At 37.0% G+C, this 24,020-nt stretch overlaps 1 protein-coding gene across 1 annotated transcript; it reads left to right on the forward strand.

Moving 5' to 3' along the window:
- Positions 1-35: 35 nt before the first annotated feature.
- Positions 36-22,047, forward strand: LOC149906201 (uncharacterized; the record flags this gene model as incomplete). Its single annotated transcript, XM_090104394.1, has 7 exons — positions 36-152; positions 17,243-17,405; positions 17,547-17,682; positions 17,760-17,870; positions 17,990-20,964; positions 21,149-21,234; positions 21,356-22,047. Coding segments are annotated over 7 exons (3,792 nt in total), but the record flags the coding sequence as incomplete, so codon positions are not given.
- Positions 22,048-24,020: the final 1,973 nt, after the last annotated feature.

Raw genomic sequence — 24,020 nt, forward strand, 5'->3', positions numbered from 1 at the left:
GTAGTCGTAAGCGCGCGTGAACTTGTCGCCACTCAGGTGACTCACGCCACCAATGCGTTCGTCGCTGTTCAGTTGCTCTCGAGACGTATGTGTGTAAACATTGTGTGTTTCAGTATTTCCCATTGCGGAAATTCTTCCACAAAATTTCATCAGTAAGTTTTTTTTTTTTAGAAATAAGTAATAACGCTCTTTTCCAAAAACATACAGGCGTCATTCAACGTCATATTTTCTTGTTACAATTTAATGGTCATAGTGCAATCTCCAGTGTATTAAATATAAGCTTCTTGGATTAAAATTATAGAATACTAGAGGTCCGCCCCGGCTTCGCCCGTGGTACATATTTTGCATTAAAAGGTAGCCTATGTCCTTTCTCGGGTATCAAAATATCTCCATACCAAATTTCATGCAAATTGGTTCAGTAGTTTAGGCGTGATTGAGTAACAGACAGACAGAGTTACTTTCGCATTTATAATATTATAGTCCTTTCCACCTAAGAGCTAGCGCGCACGAGCAACTTTGTCTCCGCAACTATTTTGTCTCTCCCATCAATTTGTATGGGGAGTTGCGTCGCTACGTGCGCGCACTTTCATACTAGCCCATGGGTGGAGAGACAAAATAGTTGCCGAGACAAAATAGTTGCGGAGACAAAGTTGCTCGTGCGCGCACTGTCTAAGATGATTCGACACATCGATTTTTGACACGTGTAGAGATGTCTTTACTAAAATCATATCAATTGTTTCCGTTATTCGATAATATTTTATATTATGTAAATGAAATCGATTTGAATAAAGTACCAAAATTAGTTTTTTCGGCATTTCGCCAACAATTAACTAAGGAAACTTAGCAAACAACAGCAACAAAAAGTCAACAATAACAATTATTAGTAACAATAACAGAATACCACGTAAAGTATCAATATAAAAATGCAACTTGTATACAAGGCTGACGCACTCGTACAGACGATTGACTCGATTGACAAACGAGCACAAGATGGGCGCCGCGCCGTCGCCGATTATATGATTTTCCAACTCTATGATTTTTCAACGATCCATTTCATGTACACGAATTGCGTAGGTATTATATTTTTGTGTTATTTTCATTTATTTGTCATTATATATTAAACTAAACAATACTGTTTTTGATTTATAAGCTTAAGATGTTTCATTTTTATATTTTTGGTAATAATGCCGCCATAAAATAAAAATATTAGGTATGCACTAAAATTATTTTGGCGTTTTAAACATAAAATACGTAATTCGGAACACGATGAAGTGTCACAGGAATCATCCTAGGTGAATAGGATATTACGAGTAGACTACAAGCCCGCATAGGACAAAAATATGGGTCAAATGAACCACCATGGGACATATTTAGAACGATAGCAGAGCAAAAAATAATAAGATTCATCACTATGCCGTCACTTGTAAGCTGTCCAACTGAGTGCAGATGAGAATTGAAAAGTACAGGTAGACTCGGTAAATTTTGGTCATATATTTTTGTACGGCATTCTTAACCATCGATAGATCCATTAAAAATAATAAGAAACCGCTCAGTGCCGTACAAAAATGGTGGTCCACCAAGTCGGAATTTTTATTTAATTTCCGAGAGTTACCGGGGGTAAATTTGGTCATTTGACCATGTACGGCATCTGTGTCATACTATTGCTTATACTGCTTTTAATCCATTATTCCGCAACGCCGTACAAAAATCATGGAGACAAGGGGAAAAAATCGAGAGATGCAATCCCCTCTCTTTCCCCACTCCAGAGGGTCATTTGACTAAGTACGGCTTCGGTTCCAAAACATTATCTAGCACTCAAAAGTACTATTAAAAGCAATGCCGTCAAAAAATAATTGTTCTTTTAAATGTATACCAATAATCATCTTAATTTCATCGAATTCTTGATATAAAGAGCTGTAAGGTCATTTGACCCTGTACGGGAACTTTTTTTTTAACATGATATTGTAAAATTCAATTGTTGTATAGTATTGCCGTTCAAAAGAAACCGTTCTAAAAAAAGTTATAGAGAAATGCAAAACCAGAAATTTTGTTAAAGTTTAAACATCGTAGATTAATGAAATATAATAGTTTTCTACACTTTATCCGTTGTTTTAAATAGTATTAACATAGATAAATTAGGAAAAAACGATGCCGTACATTTTTGTGCAGACAACATCTTTTAGGCTGATGAAAGCGACGAAAGCTACAATTTTAAGAGTGCTCTAAGGCCATTTGATACAGTACGGCATTAACATATTTTTATCCAACTACGGCAAAGCAAAAGGAGGGTTATGGTTGTTTACAGGTCATGTATGTATGTTCATCTATTCCCTCGTAACTTCTAAACTACTTATCAGAATTCGACAAATGACATATCATTAGAGGCGTCTGAATTGTTCACTGGATAACCAACGACCAGCTAGCTAAAGGCTATATGGGGTTTCACAAAATCTAATGTGGCGCCCTCTAGCGGACAAAACATACAGAGTAAAAAAATAAAGTTAAGATAAATATGCAGTGTTTGGTATCATTTGAAAGCGCTTTACTTGTACATTTTGAATATGTATATATTACTAGCATTTGCTTGTGACTTTACCTGTATTCATGGACTGATTGCATATAATTCACATCTTTTCGTTCATAGCTTTTTTATTAGTTCATCAATTTAACGGAGTCCATTCCACCTGACTCCGACTTTCCAAGGTGATAATTAACCACCTCGAGCTTCTTAATATTAATGTATATTTAGTTATATTTTATTATAAAAATATAAAGCAAATATTTCGTTATAACGTAACGGCACCAGTCTTGTACAGATTAAGGAAAAAATTGAAGTTTTTTACAAATTTCTCGTAGGTTTTTTAACTTTATTGGATATTGTTTAGTTATACCTTTAGTTCAATGTTAGTTTAACGTAACCAATGTTAGAAAAAAGATTACAATGCATAAATAATTAAGTTATTTATAAATTAAAAAACCACTTTTTTGCACCAGTGTTGGACAGTGAAAAATCTAATGATGGACACCCAGTTTTGGACCCAGTTATGAACACCCATTTATGGACTACCTAATGTCGTTTCTCCAGTTATTTACACTTGGAGAAGACTTATAGTTATCAATAGAATCTTGAAAATGATGATTGGAATACAATAAATCGGGGATGTATTTATAAAAAATAGTACTTATTAATTATTTTGCATACTTATAATATTTAAAACAGTCTTAATTTCCATTTTCTATGCAAAAATTGGACAATTCATCGTTAAATACGAGTTATGTCCGTTAAGAAACACCAATATGGTTTTTTTTTCTCAATAATTCAGGGATGAAAAATATAACTAAAAAAATTACTGCCATTCCATCCATTTTGGGACTTCTTCTTCGTCATATCACTCTAGGGGGGTAGATGTTACCCGCTTCACGATGTTCCGCCATATCTCTCTGTTTCCTGGCATTCCGCTACACTCGTGAAGTGAATCGCCAATCTGAATCCGCCAGCAGCCTTAATCTGATCGGTCCATCGATATGGATTCCAAATTGTAGCACGAGGCAAAAAGCTTTTTTTAAACTGTTGTCAAGATGGTGTGGATGAAATTTAAGCGTGTGTGCTATATGGTGGTGAAATTTAGCAGCAGACAGCGATCCAAACAGTTCATCAGAGAACTCTCTATGATAGATGCGTTACAATACGCATAAGTATGCGACTTTTCTACGCAGTGATAGAGAATGAAGCCGAGAACGAGTCGCACAGCACATAATGACCCATTGTTCTAAAATATATTCTTCATGTTTAGATAGATATTATGTTGTTGGACCCATTAGTGTAATTTTAACAAAAAATATCAATGTCCATTATAGGAACCAAAGCAAATCCAGTCATGGACAATTGTTGTTCAATATTGGAACCCTTTGTTTGAAATGGTCGTGATAGGTATATTATTAATCAGAAAGAAAAGACAATACAGAAAAGCGCATGTAATTAATACCTTTAAAAAAAGTTTATTTTCGACATATGTCCATAAATGGATATATCCATAGAATTAAATCCAGTTATGGACACTGATGAATTTTATTTAAACAACATAACCTATCAAGATACTAAATCGTGTAATATTTCGTACACTTAACTACTATAAATAAAAGTAATATAAGATTTTGCTGACATTTATACAAAAATTCTTATAACCAAAATTGTGTCCTCACTTCCTTAAGGATTTTCTTAGTAAAAACGAATTTCTTCGAAACGAGTCGCAGCAACTAAACATAACGTTCTGCCATCTTCAAACATTTTGACCGAATAAGATGAAATGTCGTATTTTGATAGCTTATGAACCAAACTTTTATTTTAAGTATTGCCAAATTATATAACGTTAATTTTGGTCTTAATATTTAAATTTAATATTTATTTTGTCCATTACTGGATGCTTGTCCACCACTGGTGCCGTTACCTGGATTTTTTTCTTTTTCAGATTTTTCCCCTTTGAACCAACGAAAATGTACGGCACATGAAAAAATATTATCTATGCATAAAATACTTTAAAAATAAATTTATTTCGTGTTGTGTCAAATGACCCCCTGGAGTGGGGAAAGAGAGGGGATTACAACTCTCGATTTTTTCCCCTTGTCCCCATGATTTTTGTACGGCGTTGCGGAATAATGGATTAAAAGCAGTATAGAAATAGTATGACACAGATGCCGTACATGGTCAAATGACCAAATTTACCCCCGGTAACTCTCGGAAATTAAATAAAAATTCCGACTTGGTGGACCACCATTTTTGTACGGCACTGAGCGGTTTCTTATTATTTTTAATGGATCTATCGATGGTTAAGAATGCCGTACAAAAATATATGACCAAAATTTACCGAGTCTACCTGTACTTTTCAATTCTCATCTGCACTCAGTTGGACAGCTTACAAGTGACGGCATAGTGATGAATCTTATTATTTTTTGCTCTGCTATCGTTCTAAATATGTCCCATGGTGGTTCATTTGACCCATATTTTTGTCCTATGCGGGCTTGTAGTCTAGAGTGTCACCATAGAAATCTAAATAACAATGAATGTCTCATTCGACCGTTCTTATCAAGAAGCTTATATCTAATTATAAGCTTCTTGGTTCTTATTATCACGTTAAACACAAAGGAGAATGAACAAAAGTGGTCCAAATATCCACCACTAACGCGGTTAGTACACCGACGCATTCGCGTGCGGCAGCGATACAACGAAAAATCTGTCAGTAGTGTGGCAGGATTTCGCATTTGATATGTCTCACTCTAGCACATAGATAGATGAAATAGTTGCGTTCTTGTCAGTATTGTTTCGCAAGGAACTGCGAAATGGCCATTACACAGGCTCATTGCGAAAAAGTTGCGAAAAAATTGCTGTGTACTAACGTTCCGCAGATATGTCGCTACGCAGTAGTTTCGCAGAGATTCGCTGCCGCACGCGAATGCGTAGGTGTACCTACTAACGGCATAACGAGACCTGTTGACTTAGTCCACTAAATATAGAGTAACTTTCAGTTTAGCACAAAAAAAAATAAGCTGTCAGTAAAAAGTTACGACCATATGAAAAATATTAATATTTGTACCCACAACACCGTGTATTCGTCATTCGTCTGCTTGCTTTCTTTACGTACTGTGCGAATTCTTATGTTTAATTCATTGCGACTTTGGCTATTGTAATATCGTTTACTGGACTTTTTCTGATTCTTTACTTGCGACCTAGGCTATATCACTTCGGACTTTCTGTTTTTGCTGATTGTTTTTATTTAAAAGCAAGTGGAAAGAAGAAACTGTGTTTGTTGCAATCATTCATTGTTACGAAGAAGGAATTATCAGTTAATTGAACAGTTTCTGGATAACTACCCGGGAACCGCTGAGCATATTTAAGAACTTTTGGCTGAACTTCCAGCTGCGAATCTAGACAATATTATTGTTGATGATGGTTGAGATAATTTAATCATGTGTTTTAATTAGACACGAATAAAACTATTGTGTTGCTAAGCATTCTTGCGTTTTATTTCTTCCGGGCCTTTGAACAAAGTCTATTTCAGCGAGAACCTAACATGGGACACCAAGCGGTATGACACGACATGTGTAGATTAGTTCAAAATGTCCAATGGACAGAATGATTTTTACGATATTTTTCGCATAAAAAGGTAAAAAAATATGAATTCTCACTCAGTCATAACTTTTAACCGACAGCATATTTTTGATTGCGGTCTGGTTATAATGAATCAGTATTTAGTAGACTATTTTATTACATAGGTCTCGTTAGTGGTGGACATTTGGACCAAGCTCCATACATTTTTGGTCATTCTCCTTTCAACCTTATTTCTTTACGTTTAGGTTTAAAGTAATTATATATAATATCCATTAAATTAACACTCTGTTGTAGAAAAGCCCAATTATTTCATATTGGAGCACAAAGAAAAAAGCAAAACGTCTCATGTAAATAGGGATGTTATTCTAAGATAAACCGTAAAATCGTACGTTGGGATACATATTAAAAGCTGAATTTAATATTTAAGCACACCCCGGACACTCCATACAAAATTATCGTTTTGACAGTCAAACTGTAGAGACTGCAAATTAAATGGTTGGCATGCATTTTAAGCTGGGTCCACATTTGTAGCATTTCGGTGTATCGTATCTCCACAGTGCACAGAAACTAAAGGGAGATATGGTTAGGGGGCGGGGCCGGTGTCGCAGCAATATGCCCAAAAAAAGAACACATGCTGTTTGTTGCATTCAGTTGACGTTCGACCGTCGGCCGGGTATTATTTGACAATGCCGTGTTGTTCCGTTAAAGTTTGTAAAAACCGAAGTGGAACCAGCAACTTGTCAAATGGAATCACATACCATCGGTAAGTACTGAAAATTATACGATTTTCTTACTAAAATTTCAAAAACAATATTACGTAGAGTGATTTCTTGGTTTCTGATCTAAATGTGTAATGTATGATGTAAATAGTTTACAATGCTTCTTCTGTACGTGACTCTATTCAAACGCGGAGTTCGAATACCGCAGTGTATAATGAACATACTAAAGCATTCGATCGTGTAGTACGGCCGCTGCTTGCGGTCGTAAGTTAAGGATGCGGGTCGAGTGTGTCCATGTCGATAAGATTCGGAATTTTACTACCTTACTACCTTATTTTTATATCATAATGTATAACTATTAGCTTAATATCTGATTGTATTATTATTATTTGATAGATACTCGAGCAATAATTTTATAGTAATTATTTTATAGTATTATAAGTAGTTAGTTACATGGATTAAAAAAAGAAGTCACTTATTTCATACTTATTTTACTTTACAATAAGTCAATAGGCAATGCTTTATGGACTTCATCACCATGAATGTTACCATCAAGGTGTCCATTACTACCTAGTTACTGTATTGCCTAAATTTTTTTTTAATTTTAACGTTTCTCATTTTATCGACAAGCAATCCCTATCATAAACGCATATCTTGCGGCTGTAGTGCTAGTGGGCACGTCACTTACAAAGTTACAATCTAGTGTGCGAACGAATAGTCGCTCTCAAATTTTTGTGTGATGACACGAACACAACGCGAAGTATTGTTTTTATTTTGTTTACTGCAGTTGTGTGCGTAAATTTGTAATGAGACACGGTTTCGTACTCAGCGCAAGCGATTGGCATCTCTCTAGATCTCTATGCGTATCTCCGTTGCGTGGCCTCGGCGCGTATCATGATCGCTAGTTTGGACGCAAGATGATACCCGTTGATGATACACGCCGTATCTGATACGGCCCGATCCGCACTAACCGTGTATCATGATATACCTCGTATATGATACGCGTATCACGATCGGTGGTATGGACGTATTTTGATACTGTATTACGATACGATATACGTGATACACCGAACCATCGTGTGTCGGGTTTTCCGCGATCATCAAAGAGGATACACATCGTATCGATCAAGTTTGGACGTGAATGCAATTGATACGCGATCATTGCCTGTGTTCCCGCCATTTCGTGGTTTGTGAAAGAGGAGTAAACATTGAAGATGAGCTGGGATAACGAAAGCGTTTATAAAACTAATCGACGCCTATAAAACAAAATAAGTTTTATGGGTTCCCAAGCACAAGAATTAGTTCAACAAAGTGTTGTAGAAAGATGCTTGGGACGAGCTGGAGGAAGAGTTACAGTTTTAGAGTAACAGAACCGTACGAGAGGGGAAGGTACACTGAAAGAAACGCGTATCAGGAAAAGATCCCATATCTTTTCCTGACATCCGATCCCCAGGATCGGATGAAAACTGGAGCGTCCATTGCCGCCGATACACTGACATGATACAGCATTTGATAAGTATGGACGCGTTTTTTTTCAAGATACGCCTTTATAATACGACATGGACAAACGAGCGTCCATATTTATGATACAAATACTCGATACGATACGACTGATCGTGATACGTCAAGATGCTACAAATGTGGACCCAGCTTAAAGCGCGTCACACACGGTGAAGATACTATAATATTTTATCTTAAGATACTGTTATATTGCACGCCTCATAAGCGAAGCGTTGAGGTGGGTACTACTGTCACTTCGCGCAAAACATCTGATTTTTCAAACTTAAAATGTCTTTATGTATCATACATTGCACTTGTAAGATAATACATACACACACATATTAAGAAAAAACACTATTTTTAACGTTCATGATATTTTTGATGTCATTTTTGTTATTTAAACTAGTTAAAAAACAGTTTAAAAAAGTTCTGTCTTGGACGTCCGTGTGTCTGTATGTGCGGATCCTTTTTCTTGTTAACACGATAGCGACCGAAATACTTTACTAATCGAGTCTTTTTTTTGCACGCCTCATAAGCGAAGCGTTGAGGTGGGTACTACTGTCACTTCGCGCAAAACATCTGATTTTTCAAACTTAAAATGTCTTTATGTATCATACATTGCACTTGTAAGATAATACATACACACACATATTAAGAAAAAACACTATTTTTAACGTTCATGATATTTTTGATGTCATTTTTGTTATTTAAACTAGTTAAAAAACAGTTTAAAAAAGTTCTGTCTTGGACGTCCCTGTGTCTGTATGTGCGGATCCTTTTTCTTGTTAACACGATAGCGACCGAAATACTTTACTAATCGAGTCTTTTTTTTTCTCTTACGCTTGAGTATGCTCAGGAATAGAACCCTTTCATTTTTCAGGGTCTGATTCGATGTGGTTTAATTGTTATTAAATAAACAAAAATAATAATTAATAAATATTTATTAAAAAAAAATTATGAGGCGTGCACTTTTGGATTTTCCAAATTATTTCTCTTACGCTTGAGTATGCTCAGGAATAGATTATAGAACCCTTTCATTTTTCAGGGTCTGATTCGATGTGGTTTAATTGTTATTAAATAAACAAAAATAATAATTAATAAATATTTATTAAAAAAAAATTATGAGGCGTGCACTTTTGGATTTTCCAAATTATTTTATATTACAGTATCTTAACGCATCCGGTATCAGCGTTCGGACCATCATTTTTCTTTTTGTAAGACCCCTGTAGAACCGCCATCCTGTTACAAATGACGCGAAATTTTGTGGGTCATTTGTAACAGGATGGCGGTTCTACAGGAGTCTTAGTACGCAATGACAAAAAGAAAAATGATGGTCCGAACGCTGATACCGGATGCGTTAAGATACTGTAATATAAAATATAACAGTATCTTAAGATAAAATATTATAGTATCTTCACCGTGTGTGACGCGCATCACGATCGCGTGGGGTGAGGTAAGTTTAATTTTGGCGGGAGGCGGAGAGTGTCCGTTCTGTAGCGTTTAGCTACTATCACAGCTACTATTATGTATTCTGTGATTTAAGTTAGTTTTCACTAAAATGAAGCTGTCCAATAAAAGGTTTACTTGTGTGTACTGTTTAGCTAACGGTTTAAATGTGTTGATTTTGGCGACAGTGGTTTTCATACTAATTATTATGAAATTATAGCAGTTCTAGTGTCTTGTTATTTAGATTTCTATGGATATCGCATTTGCAAAAAATAAAAACCTAATATTACCTAGGTACATATTTCATTTCAACAACTGTGCTTAATAATATTAACGCTATTAAAAAGGTTAAAATGTAAATATGTAATTATTAATTTATTTACTTGGATTATGGATAACATAAGTAGACCTGCATTACATATTTAGAATAATAATTATTAATTAGATTAATTAATTAGATTAATAATTAGATTAATTAATAATTATAGAAATTAGTATTGATATATAATACACAATACTTACAACCGATTTTTTTATCTTTTAAAGTAAAGTTGTATTTGTGGTTGTACCTACTCACATTTCATATCTGAACCAAAACTGGTTTCAAACTACGGAATGGATAAGTTATATTATACTAAGATACTATTTCGTTTTAATTATATTTTGTTAACAAAAATGGATATTTTTAATATTTTTGACATTTCAATACCACAATAATATTATATACTAGCTGAGCCCCGTGGTTTCACCCGCGTGGCTCAGCTCCTGTTGGTCTTAGCGTGATGATATTATAATATAGCCTATAGCCTTCCTCGATAAATGAACTATCTAACACCGAAAGAATTTTTCAAATCGGACCAGTAGTTCCCGAGATTAGCGCGTTCAAACAAACAAACAAACAAACTCTTCAGCTTTATAATATTAGTATAGATTATGGTCAATATTACATTGCACCTGTTTTCATGGTTATTTTAGAGATAACCAAGACCCAACTTAAATTGATAATAATATTTTGTAGGCCGCGTTACGATAATGCCCAGTATAATTTCATTCACGATAGAACGCCATCTATTTTCAAAATACGAAACTGAGCTACACGTAGGTATTGTGCCTAAATATTGGAAACAATCTGGGTGAGGCTTGGGTGAAACATCCAAACTTTCATAGATGACGCATATAAATAATTTAATGCTGGCTTTCTACTGCGAAGTGCGACACCCTAATCATTAAATTATTAGAAAAGTTCTTTCGGTGTTATCGAGGAAGGTTATAGGCTATGTATCATCACGCTAAGACCAACCTAGGAGCCGCGGGGAACAGCTAGTTCATTATAAGAAGCACGTGGGACTAACTACTAAAATTATGTTATCTATAATTTCATTAATTACTTAAGGTAACGGCACCAGTGGTGGACAAGCATCCAGTAATGGACAAAATAAATATTAAATTTAAATATTAAGACCAAAATTAACGTTATATAATTTGGCAATACTTAAAATAAAAGTTTGGTTCATAAGCTATCAAAATACGACACTTCATCTTATTCGGCCAAAATGTTTGAAGATGGCAGAACGTTATGTTTAGTTGCTGCGACTCGTTTCGAAGAAATCCATTTTTACTAAGGAAATCCTTAAGGAAGTGAGGACACAATTTTAGTTATAAGAATTTTTGTATAAATGTCAGCAAAATTTGATATTACTTTTATTTATAGTAGTTAAGTGTACGAAATATTACACGATTTAGTATCATGATAGGTTATGTTGTTTAAATAAAATTCTTCAGTGTCCATAACTGGATTTAATTCTATGGATATATCCATTTATGGACATATGTCGAAAATAAACTTTTTTTAAAGTTATTATTTACACGCGCTTCTCTGTATTGTCTTTTCTTTCTGATTAATAATATACCTATCACAACCATTTCAAACAAAGGGTTCCAATATAGTACAACAATTGTCCATGACTGGATTTGCTTTGGTTCCTATAATGGACATTGATATTTTTTGTTAAAATTACACTAATGGGTCCAACAACATAATATCTATCTAAACATGAAGAATATATTTTAGAACAATGGGTCATTATGTGCTGTGCGACTCGTTCTCGGCTTCATTCTCTATCATTGCGTAGAGAAGTCGCATACTTATGCGTATTGTAACGCATCTATCATAGAGAGTTCTCTGATGAACTGTTTGGATCGCTGTCTGCTGCTAAATTCCACCACCATATAGCATACATGCTTAAATTTCATCCACACAATCTTGACAACAGTTTAAAAAAAGCTTTTTGCCTCGTGCTACAATTTGGAATCCATTGTAGCACGAGGGTGCTACAATTTGGAATCCATATCGATGGACCGATCAGATTAAGGCTGCTGGCGGATTCAGATTGGCGATTCACTTCACGAGTGTAGTGGAATGCCAGGAAACAGAGAGATATGGTGGATCATCGTGAAGCGGGTAACATCTACCCCCCCCCCCCCTCAAACCTCATGTTGACCATGTTCGCTCTGACTAGAGTGATATAACGAAGAAGAATAAGTCCCAAAATGGATGGAATGGCAGTACTTTTTTAGTTAAATTTTTCATCCCTGACTTATTGAGAAAAAATAAACAATATTGGTGTTCCTTAACGGACATGACTCGTATTTAACGATGCATTTGTCCAATTTTTGCCTAGATAATGGAAATTAAAACTGTTTTAAATATTATAAGTATGCAAAATAATTATTAAGTACTATTTTTCATAAATGCATCCCCGGTTTATTGTATTCCAATCATCATTTTCAAGATTCTATTGATAACTATAAGTCTTCTCCAAGTGTAAATAACTGGAGAAACAACATTAGGTACAGTCCATAAATGGGTGTTCATAACTGGATGTTGTCCAAAACTGGGTGTCCATCATTAGATTTTTCACTGTCCAACACTGGTGCAAAAAAGTGGTTTTTTAATTTATAAATAACTTCTTTATTTATGCATTGTTATCTTTTTTCTAACATTGGTTACGTTAAACTAACATTGAACTAAAGGTATAACTAAACAATATCCAATAAAGTTAAAAAACCTACGAGAAATTTGCAAAAAACTTCAATTTTTTCCTTAATCTGTACAAGACTGGTGCCGTTACGTTACTCCTCTGACTTCAAACTTTCTGAAGATTTATGAAAGTATCCAATGAAATATTTTCAATCAATAAGACACTGGACACATGATGAATGATTAGAAAAAGATAATAAATAAACAAAATAGCGCAAGGCGCTGTATACAAAAGGCGTCGATCAGACATGGTTTATATAATGATAAGAGTATCATTAAAATCCCAAGTACATTAGGGGCTAAGGCTGACCAGTCCGCGGTTTAAATGCTGTCGTCGCTAGTCTGGACTCTGGTTCTCAGTTCAGTTTTCGTGCAGATGTCGGTAGTGTAAGACGTGTGTGTTCTAACCGATCGCGAGCTTTGAGTCTACGCGGTCATAAGTTGTGCGAGTTTGTCAAGTTAGTGAAAAGTAAATAAGTAACTACTTATTCATCTATTTATTATCTAATAAAATGGTAAGAAATTTGTAATTGATCAATGTTTTTTTTTAATTATTCCAAAAGCTTTGTAGTTAACTAATTTCGTTTATTTTTTATTAAATATTTCTCTACCTAGGTATATGATAAAAAAACGCAATAAGATAGCAAGTGGGTATCATTTTTTTAACGTGAATACTGAAATAACTGAAATTATATCGATTGAATCGTAATTAAAAACAAAAAAGTAATTTCGATTTAGATGTAATTGAATACAAAACGACACGTTCCAACAAAAAGGATGAACATGAATGAGAGATCAACAACATAATATCGCAAAGGTGTAACTGCAGCACACAGCACTCGGGCTGCTGCGCTAATTACCCGCAGCTAATTGCACGGCTGCAGTGATTACTTGTCGCCCACCGTCCGCGGTCCGCCATCCGCCGTGCTTTTTTTTTCTTTTTATTTTTAAGACGTATGTATCTATTTAAATATAAATGTTCACAGAGAACATTGGTAACTTATGACCGAACACCGAAATACATAGGAATGTTTATTGATGTCGCGCATTCGTCTAGCCATGAATTATGCAAGGCGCGTTGCACAGCGCTCTCCACTCATGTAATGCTTTCAAAATATTTACATATTCGCTTGTTTGTGGCGCGCTGGGCTGTTAAGAGCTTCAGCTTTTAAAGGATTCCGCGGAAAGCGCATCAAAAGATACTTAAAACCTAGTCAAATAACGCTTATTAATTGCAATTATGTTGCAATATAGGTATACATAACTATGTATTTTTAAAATTGTCTATAGCTCTGTTATGATATTATCAATTCAATGAATAAAATTAATAGGTTCTTTACAAACACAAAATTTAAAAATACATGTAATTAACTAGTACATACGTGTAATTGTGTAGACTTTTGACTGTAGAGCCTTGTAGAGTTATTAAATAAAAACGATCATATTGTGTTAAGTTTTAATCATAGAGCCGTCTGTTCCTATGGTAGAGTTTTCTTAGATTTTATAAGAATTAATGGCTAATTGCGTTCTAATTGGTATAAGAGCCCGTGGGAGATCGTCCTTCACCGATCTGATAACCAGATGAGACGTATTTTTTATAAACAAATATGCCTATAATTGCTTGCCTATCGAAAAGTGGTCATGGCTATTTTTAATTGAATTAACTTTTATCGATTTTTTTTCATCGCCTTCATACTTTTGATATTTTTTTATCATCAATTAGCGGTCCGCCCCGGCTTCGCCCGTGGTACATATTTCGCAATAAAAGGTAGCCTATGTTCTTTCTCAGGGTCTAAAGATTATCTGTGCCAAATTTCATCAAAATCGGTCTAGTAGTTTATGCGTGAAAACCATACATACATACAAACCTATCCTCTTTATAATATTAGAATAGATACCTACGTCGTCTGTTAAATACAGACAGATAGAAAATACAAAACACGACTTCTACTCTGAATGCATGCATGTCGAGTCAATATAAGACCACAGTTGACAGATATATACACGTACATAATAAGACGAAGGCGGGGTCTGGTCGCTACCAACTAAGCCCATCGGTCAGAATATATAGAGGAGCTGCAATAATTTCCATGCCCTAAAGTCTACCCAGTCTACCCACAATTTCGGGTCATTTGTAACAGGATGGCGGTTCTACAGGGGTCTTTATAGTACGCAATGACAAAAAGAAAAATGATGGTCAGAACGCTGATACCGGATACCTTAAGATACTATAACGTTTTAGTGTAGTTAGTGTCGCGGAAGAATTCCAACAAATACCCGCGGCCCCATCATTAAAGCGGCTCGACGGAACACAGTGGGGTTTTAGTCGGTAAGAATCCGACATAACCCACGGCTCCTTCCCCGGGGGCCGTGGGTATCTTTGGAAGATGGAAGAAAAAAAAAAAAAAAAAAGGGGTCTTATAGTACGCAATGACAAAAAGAAAAATGATGGTCAGAACGCTGATACCGGATACCTTAAGATACTATAACGTTTTACATTAGAGAATCTTAACATAAAATATTATAGTATCTTCACCGTGTGTGACGCGCTTTAGGAGTGTGTATAATATATGTCGCAGGCAAATTGTAATATTTCGCCGTTTACAAACGGTCGGCATTTTGTAATATGCCGAAAATTCGTAATCAGAAATTTTTGGTTTGGATTAGGTTAGGTTCGTGTTTTTTAAAACTACACAGAAATAGGCCCCACGAAGTGGGGCTCCGTCGGCTCGCGACCGTCTTTTTGTAAAATTTTGGAAAAAGACGAATTTTCGGCATATTAAAACAGCTAGCCGTAATTTAATACGGCGGATTATACAATCCGACTGCGACATATACATATATAAATGTTCTTGTTAAAAAATATTTAGCCGGGGGACAATTATTGACAAAGTGTATCATGAGATTGCCCGCGGCCTACAGCGACAGCGATATTCGCGAAAGTTTGCGGCCGTTGCGTTGGGACGAAGGCTGGGAAACGAGGAAAGAGGTTAAAGGAGGAAGGGCTTATCGTAGAGCGATACAAGTTAATTGTTCGTCTCGGGCCTGAGGACATCCTCCGGGGTACTTGTCTGCAAGTACCTTATGTATGCGTAAATACTAAATAGTAAGCAGTCTTACTTTTGCACAAAGTCTGTTTTATATATTATGAGAAGCTTTTGTTGTTTTTGCAATGAAATAATAAGTAATTTCATTTAGCCAAATGTAAAAGCGGTAATTGAGAAAAATAACGTCATTTTTGTCGCGCACAGGCGTGCGGCGTGCGGCTAGGATTATCGCATTTGAATTTCGAGTAGAAATGTGTAATTTAGCAGACAACGTTCTATGATGAAAATGTTATAAATTAACATGCGAATGTCGCGATGAATATAATGCGAGGTACGAGCGCTGTTGTAGCGAATTTGCATGTAGCTCGGTTATTTAGCCGCAACGTAAGCGTGTAGGTACCTACCCTTTTTATCCCTTGTCTAATAAACATCTCTATAATGATTTGTATCGGAACTCCATAATCTCTATTATAATCACAGAACAGTAAAAACAATTATATTTTTACTGTTCTGTGATTATAATTTCTCAAAAATCTCGTAAAAAGTTAATAGGTATGTAGTTAGTGCATCAATAAAGTTGAAGTGTCTGTTAGTAATATTAAAATAAAAATAACACATCTAAATAATTTTTAGTAATTCATAATATCAAATCTTTTTTATTTTTTAATTTTCCGTTTTTGAAGTCGGTTATTTTTAACGTAGTTATTTTTATTTAATACTTTTTTAGTGTATTTTTTCAACACGAATCAAACTCGATAAAGTTGAGTCAATTAATTACTGAGTTCCAATTCCGATTCCATCATCAAATTAGCTTCGGCCACCTTCGGATTCAATCATGTCATGATAATTTTTCATCGTTTACCAATTTACATACGTATACAAAATTTCAGCTCAATAGGTAACCGGGAAGTGCATCAAAGTTACTTGCTAGATTTTCAATTAAGTCATCGAGATCAGACAAAAATGCTCATAAAATAAAAACTACTGGGCCTACCCGAACTAAATTTTTATGGGACCAATTCGAAACCATTCCGTATCAAACAAAAAAAGAATCACGTAAATCGGTTCACAAACCTCGGCGTAATCGGTGTACATACATATAAAAAACATACTGGCCGAATTGATAACCTCCTCCTTTTTTTGAAGTCGGTTAATAACAACTGTTTACTAAATACATATGTTTATTTTACACGGTACATATACCAAAATAGTATTTTTTTTTAATTTTTGGATAACATTCGTTAAATCTGATTTAGTGTTGATACCACCAAACTAGTATCGTTAATAGATATTTCATATTGGACGTTACCGTCACCGTATAAAACATTATAACGTGAACATCTCTTCTTTATATACATTGAGTTAGCATGATCTGTACGTGCAGGGCGCGGGCGTAGCGCAGGGCGCATGGAGCGTGGTGGCGCTAGTGGCGGCGCTGCTACGCGCGGTCGGCGCGCCACGGGCCTGCGCCGCCAACGCGCTCTGTGTGTGTCGCGCTGACCACTTCGCCTGCGACCTCGTGCCCTTCTACAGGTTTCCCGATACCGGTATTCTCATTCAAACAAATATTATCTATGCATTTATCTCTGTATACCTACTTATTCTTTACTTAATATAAAGTTGTTATTGAAGCCTTATCTAGAGCTGAGATAGGGTGCAGCACATTGAATTCAAAGGATGTATTGTAGAGGACGGCGCGGCACACGTGTCGCTGTGGTCGGCGCGACTGGGCGCGCTGGGCGAGGCGGCGCTGGACGCGCGCGCGCTGCGCACGCTCGTGCTGGTCGCCGCGCGGCTGCACCACCTCGAGTCTAACGTCTTTACGTAAGTGACGAATACTTCTATGTATTCAACGACATTCTCATTGTTAATAAGATAACAAAATTGTAATTCATTTGTAGGCCCATGGTTACCACGCTTGCATCGTTAGATCTAGGATACAACGAGTTTACGGATATACCTATTGAGGCGCTTAAACATTTGAGAGTATTGAACTGGCTCAATTTACAAAAGTAAGTCGAGTAAGTGATTAACACCATTTCTATTTTTTTCCTATTTTCGATTGTATTCTTGTTATTAAAGTGAGATTTCAAAAATAGCATACCTTACATTTTTATTTAAATTTTTTCAGCAACTTCATAAGTGACCTAGATTCGGATATAGACTGGGGAGGGTTGTCGGATTCTCTGAGCAGTTTATCGCTCAGTAACAATCAAATATGCGTCATTCGAGAGAACGCGCTCTCGTCTCTGAGACAGCTGGTGCAACTGGAGCTGGATGGGAACCGCCTGAGGGAACTAGAGGCGCGCTCTCTACCACCGAGTATCGTTCTTCTGAGACTTTCTGATAACTTGCTGTCGGCCACGCCCTGCGAAGCGCTCGCTTCGCTTTCGCGACTGCGCCACCTGCACCTGCGCAATAACCTCCTTCGGCCGCTTTCAAATCACTCCTGTTCGACTGAACGCCCAAAGATCGACTCTCTAGACCTCAGCCACAACGAACTCACCGACAGCTCTAACTTTGACTTTAAACACGGCTATCAACTAAAACAATTAATTTTGGACTTGAACGAGTTCACAGCTGTGCCTCCGTTAGCTTTAGAATTTGGACGATTGGAAAAGTTGTCAATGTCTTATAATAATATTAGTGATTTATCGAACGCTATGGTGCACGCTTTGAAGCACAGCTTAGAACGCCTAGAGCTGGATCATAACAAGATTGCAAAACTTCCGCCAAATATCCAGGAATTGGGACGATTGCGATATTTTTCTGTCGCTTACAATGATTTGGAAGATATCGAGTATTTGCCACCGAATTTGCACTCTTTGTTAATCAGCGGCAACTTTTTGTCAAAGTTCCCGAGTGCGTTACAAAATATGACTTCCGCGTCAATAGTGTTCCTAGATCTGAGCTACAACGCGATCTCACAGGTGAGCGCCGACGCGTTCGGGCCGTGGGCGGACGCGCTGGCCACGCTCAGCCTGCGCGCCAACCGCCTCTCGCAGCTGCCCACCGGCTCCTTCCCGCCGCTACCTTTGCGAGAGCTCATCCTCAGCTTTAACGACTTGTACCACGTCGAAAAAGTCGTATTCGCCAATCTCACCGACTTAAAAGTCCTAGAATTGTCTTCCACATTTTTCAATGGAGATTTCCCTGCCGGATCCGGCTTGGAAACTTTGAAATGGTTGAAATTAGATAATAATAACATTCATTACTTTTCGTCTGCGGATTTTCAGAACTTTCCGTCGTTAGAATATCTTAATTTAGATTTTAACAAAATAATTGAATTCCCGAGCGAAGTGACGGAAGTGAGCGGCTTTTATAAATTAAGAGAGTTAAGACTGTCGTACAATTTTATAAGTAGAGTGAATCCGGAGTTTCTCGTTAATTTAGCGGATCTACAAAGTGTCGATTTATCTTACAACCGCATACACAATGCAAGCGAATCGAGCTTTGCAAATTTACCGAACTTGGTTTATTTAAGTTTGGCGGCAAACGGCATGGAGTTGGTCGCCGAGGGCGCATTCAGCGCGCTGCCGCGACTGCAGGCGCTGGAGCTGCAGAATAACGAGCTGGTCGAGTTCTCCACGCGCTACTTCCTCAATGTGTCCGCTGATGATGCGCAGCTTTCCGTAAATGCTAGTTACAACCGTATCGCTTCCTTAATAGGTGGACGTGACGCACACATTCGTGTTCTTGATTTATCTCATAACTTGTTAGAAAGTATTCCTAGAAATTTTTTTGATGCCTTAGGGGCGCACGTTAAACAATTATTTCTCTCACACAATAGAATAATGCATATCGAAAGCTACACTTTTTCATCTTTAATAAAACTGGATATATTGCATCTTCAAAATAATAGTATTAGTGCGCTACGCCGTCGAGCTTTCTTCGAAATGAATTCTTTACAAGTTTTGGATCTATCCCATAACAGCATTTCGCAATTACTCGTAGAACAATTCCACAATTTACAACAACTACGTCATTTAAAACTTAATAGCAACGTTCTACGAGCCCTGCCTCGCGACATCTTTAAGAACACTCTCCTTGAGTACTTAGACTTGGGAGAAAATCAGCTCGCTCTGTTTCCGAGCAGCGCGCTATCTCAAGTGGGCTTCACTCTGCGGCGGCTCGAGCTGCCGGGAAACAGAATCGAGTATCTCGACGTCGCGATGTTCCACGAGACTGCCTTTTTACACGAACTCAATCTAGCCCGCAACGCCTTGACCGTACTCTCGGATAACACTTTTGCCGGTCTACCACAGCTGCGTCGGCTCGACCTTTCTTACAACGCGATCAAAACTAACTTCAAGGAACTCTTTCACAACGCGCCACGGCTTCGCCGGCTTTTCCTGACCGGTATCGGTTTGAAGAGTATACCTCAACTGCCGCTCAATTATCTCACTGAAATAAATTTAAGTAACAATTATATCGCATCGTACGGGGAAACTGACGTGCGTCATCTGTTTAATTTGCGAGCGCTCGACATCTCCGCCAATAAGTTCACGTCCTTGAGACCGGCGATGTGGGCAGGATTGCCTCGATTGATTTCCTTAGACGTATCGCGCAATCCCGTAGTACGGATACAGATAAGCGCTTACGAAAGTTTGTCTCATCTTCTACATCTACGAATGTACGGTCTGCGATATTTAGAAGCGATAGAGCCTAAAGCGTTTCGACCGTTGGTCTCCCTGAGGTCATTGAGTCTCGAATCCCCCGTGATTCCGGGTCGTAATTTGCCTATCGCCGAAATAGTTTCTGCCGTTCCACACTTGGAGGCGTTAAATCTGTTCATACAAGACGGAACGCTGGACAAGCAACTGTTGGAAGTGGCAGTCCCGAAGCTGCGGTCGGTGGAGGTTCACGGGCGCGCCCTGCGGCGCGTGGCGGCGGGCGCGCTGGCGGGGCTGGGCAGGCAGCGGGCGCTGGCGCTGCGGCTGAGCGGCTCGGGGCTGGCGGCGCTGCCGGCCGGGCTGGCCGCGCCGCTCGCGCGCGTGCCGCACCTCGCGCTCGACTTTAGCGATAACCAGCTTACCACTTTTAGTCCAGCTGTGCTTTATCCGAACCATACGGGCTGGAACCGATACGCTACGAGACTGTTACCAGGTAATTGTACTTATAATTATATTATGGTTATATGTCTGTACATCAAAATGAATTAAGGAATACTATATAATGTAAAAAAGTAAAACAATAGAAAGGCAAATAACTTTTAATGTTTCATTAACATTAAATAAATCTTAAAGATTTTAAAATTGTATATGAATATCAAATATTAAGTTTTAACCAGGTGGTTTGTCTCTCTCCGGGAATCCCCTTCGATGCGGATGTTCCTCGTCTTGGGTGGGAGGTTGGCTGCGACGTTGGACTACGGAGGTATTATACTCGGACAATATTTTCCTTAAAATAATATTATAAAAGTAACCTTGCTCTTTTATATTTATAAATTTATGACATTATCCCGTGTTATATTAATGAGGCTGGTAATGGCAAGCAGGTGGGCGGGGACAGCCGCGGCGCGCGGGCGGCGGCCGGCGCCAGCAAGTGCACAAGCGGCGCGCGCTGGCTGCCGCTGCTGGCGCTGCACGTGGACGAGGCCGAGTGCCACGCCAGTGCCCTCTCCAGCCCCTCCAAGAGGACTTTCCCCTGCACACTTCTCTCTTTACTTCCGGTCGTGGTTCTCGTGTATTCCGTCAGATAATGAACAATCTACGTTCAATAGGGCGATAGCGTGCGATGTGACTCTACGCGTGTTCGTAATGATTAATCTTTGTGATAACTCTTTCCTGTTAAGTTTGAAATAATAATGCGTTTTCTGTAGCAAGTTCGTGCGGATTTTAAATTTATTTTTATCTGAATATGTTCCATTGTTTTTAGTTACTTTTTGCTTATAAACGCTGCCTTTCGGCTGTATCTGTATAATTATTGTATTTGACAAAAATTTGAATTGTAATTTAAACTATAGTACAATTTAGCATTTCTTCATATTTCTTGTGAATTGTATGAATAAATAACTTCTGAAACCGTTCTTACACTCTTAAACAAACAACGAAACGTTTTGAACGACATTTTACACAAAATATCACACAAAATCGCTTTTTGATGAGCCAATGATGCTGCGGCGCCGCTCGCGCGCTCGCAGTATTACTATAAATGTAAATAAGATGTAAATATTCAAATTGGTTATTATAAGAGACGAATTAAATATTTTCATAATAAAATGAGCTATTATTTATTGCATTACCTGGGAAACTATTTTATATTACAGCGTTCAAACTACACCTGACGACGATGTTTCGAAAACGATCGCAGGTTTTGTTTATAAATTTAAAAAGTTATTTTTAAATTTATAAACAAAACCTGCGATCGGTTCGTACAGTGAAATAGTTGCATAGGGGAGTGAGGGGAGCATTCAAATATGGCGAGTATATTTTCAAGTTTATGCCGGAAATAAAGGCCTAATACAAAAATATCGGTGTCAGGTCTTAGAATAATTATCCCTGCACTGTCGTTGTGTTTGACAGAATAAAAAATATGGCAGAACATTCTTGAATCAGCTTGAATTCAGTGAAAGTTGCGCCTTGCAATTTAAAACATTTTGTGGGGTCATCAAATCCACCACATACATATAGCTCACTTATATTATTATATTATGAACTATTGAATCGTAAAGAATGGACTATTGTTAATTATTTAAAATAATAATTTAAAAAATATATTCATGAGTTTTCAATCTATAGTGGTTTAAAGTTAACTCAAAAATGGAGCATTTTCCTAAATTTTCTAAAAAATCTTAGAGAAAGTGTACGAAATGTTATAGTATGCTATATATTCGTGATCTACTCAATAAGCTCTTTCATTTGATACCCCACACGGCATGTTTTGGAAATTTTTATTTTTATCTTTGTATGCCATATTTAATTACCGGGGTGGGGAGAGGGGGACCACAAAACTGGTTGGCAACATCTGTCTATAGGATGTCGGGGATCTATACAATATATATCAGAAGTCAGATTTAGGTCCGCTATTTTTGTAAACGAACATCTCCTTGGAGCCTGCTCTACAAGAATCTTAATCTGAAAGCTGCCAGTTACGCATTTAATTCAGAAAAACTTTACATAGCAGTTGTACTCTATAGTATAAATCTATGGTATATACCTATATTATTATATATTTATTTGAATTCAGTACATTCAAAAAAGTTAAAAAACTATTTATTGGTCATTTCGATTTTCTTATAATTTGTAATGTTAATATTATGTATTAGGTACTTTTACTTATCGCATTAATTCACCTGTACATTGTAAATAATATTAATAAATAAATAAAATAATAATAGAAAAGAAAATGGTAACCTAGTATAGTATTATATTATCATCTGTGGTAATACAATGTGTCATAATAATAATTAAGGTACGCAATCTTCCCCATGACTATATTTGACTACGCAGCCGCTACAACTCGCAGTTCGTAGCACGCCTACGCAGTACGCACCTGTCTATGCGTAGCGCGCCGGCCCACGATCGCGGAGAGCGCTGTTCACCGCTTTCACAACAAAGTGCAGTAATTACACGCTGACACGAGCAACCATTACTTACATAAAACGATCGATCATTAAGTCTCTGTCTGCTGCAATTGTTTGGATATTATTATGTTCACTATTTTTTGTTCCTCAATTATTTTAACATGAAGTATTTCAAAACATAAAATTGTTTCGCTGAGTTTTCAGATATTTAAGGGGGTTTTGTACAATAATTAATATATTTACTCTTTATACGAAATTCATGAAAAAATATTTATTCATTTTTACGTCAACCCGTATAAGTCAAATATAGAAAGAAAGAAAGAAAGAAAATACGTTTAATCACAAATACCTTAACAAATACTTTTACAAATTTTCACTTATACCTAATACACTTTTAAGAACAATAAACATTAAAATTTTTAAATCTTAAAATATAATAAATATATTAAAATATTAAATCCGTATTCGTGATTAGTAGTCCACTACAGCATATGCCTCTGTGTATTAGCGGAGAAACGCCGGTTTTTACTTTTTAGTAGTCCATTCGATTTGCTACGCTTGGAGTAAGAAAACTAGTTTTACACCTCTAGTATAGTCACCTATGTAAAGCAGGCGCTAGGTGAGATCGCGTGGGCGG

This window comes from Colias eurytheme, chromosome 8 (assembly GCF_061535395.1).
Source record: "Colias eurytheme isolate Ceu_HAF_F1 chromosome 8, ilColEury1 Martin Lab GWU primary, whole genome shotgun sequence".
Taxonomy (NCBI): Eukaryota; Metazoa; Arthropoda; class Insecta; order Lepidoptera; family Pieridae; genus Colias; species Colias eurytheme.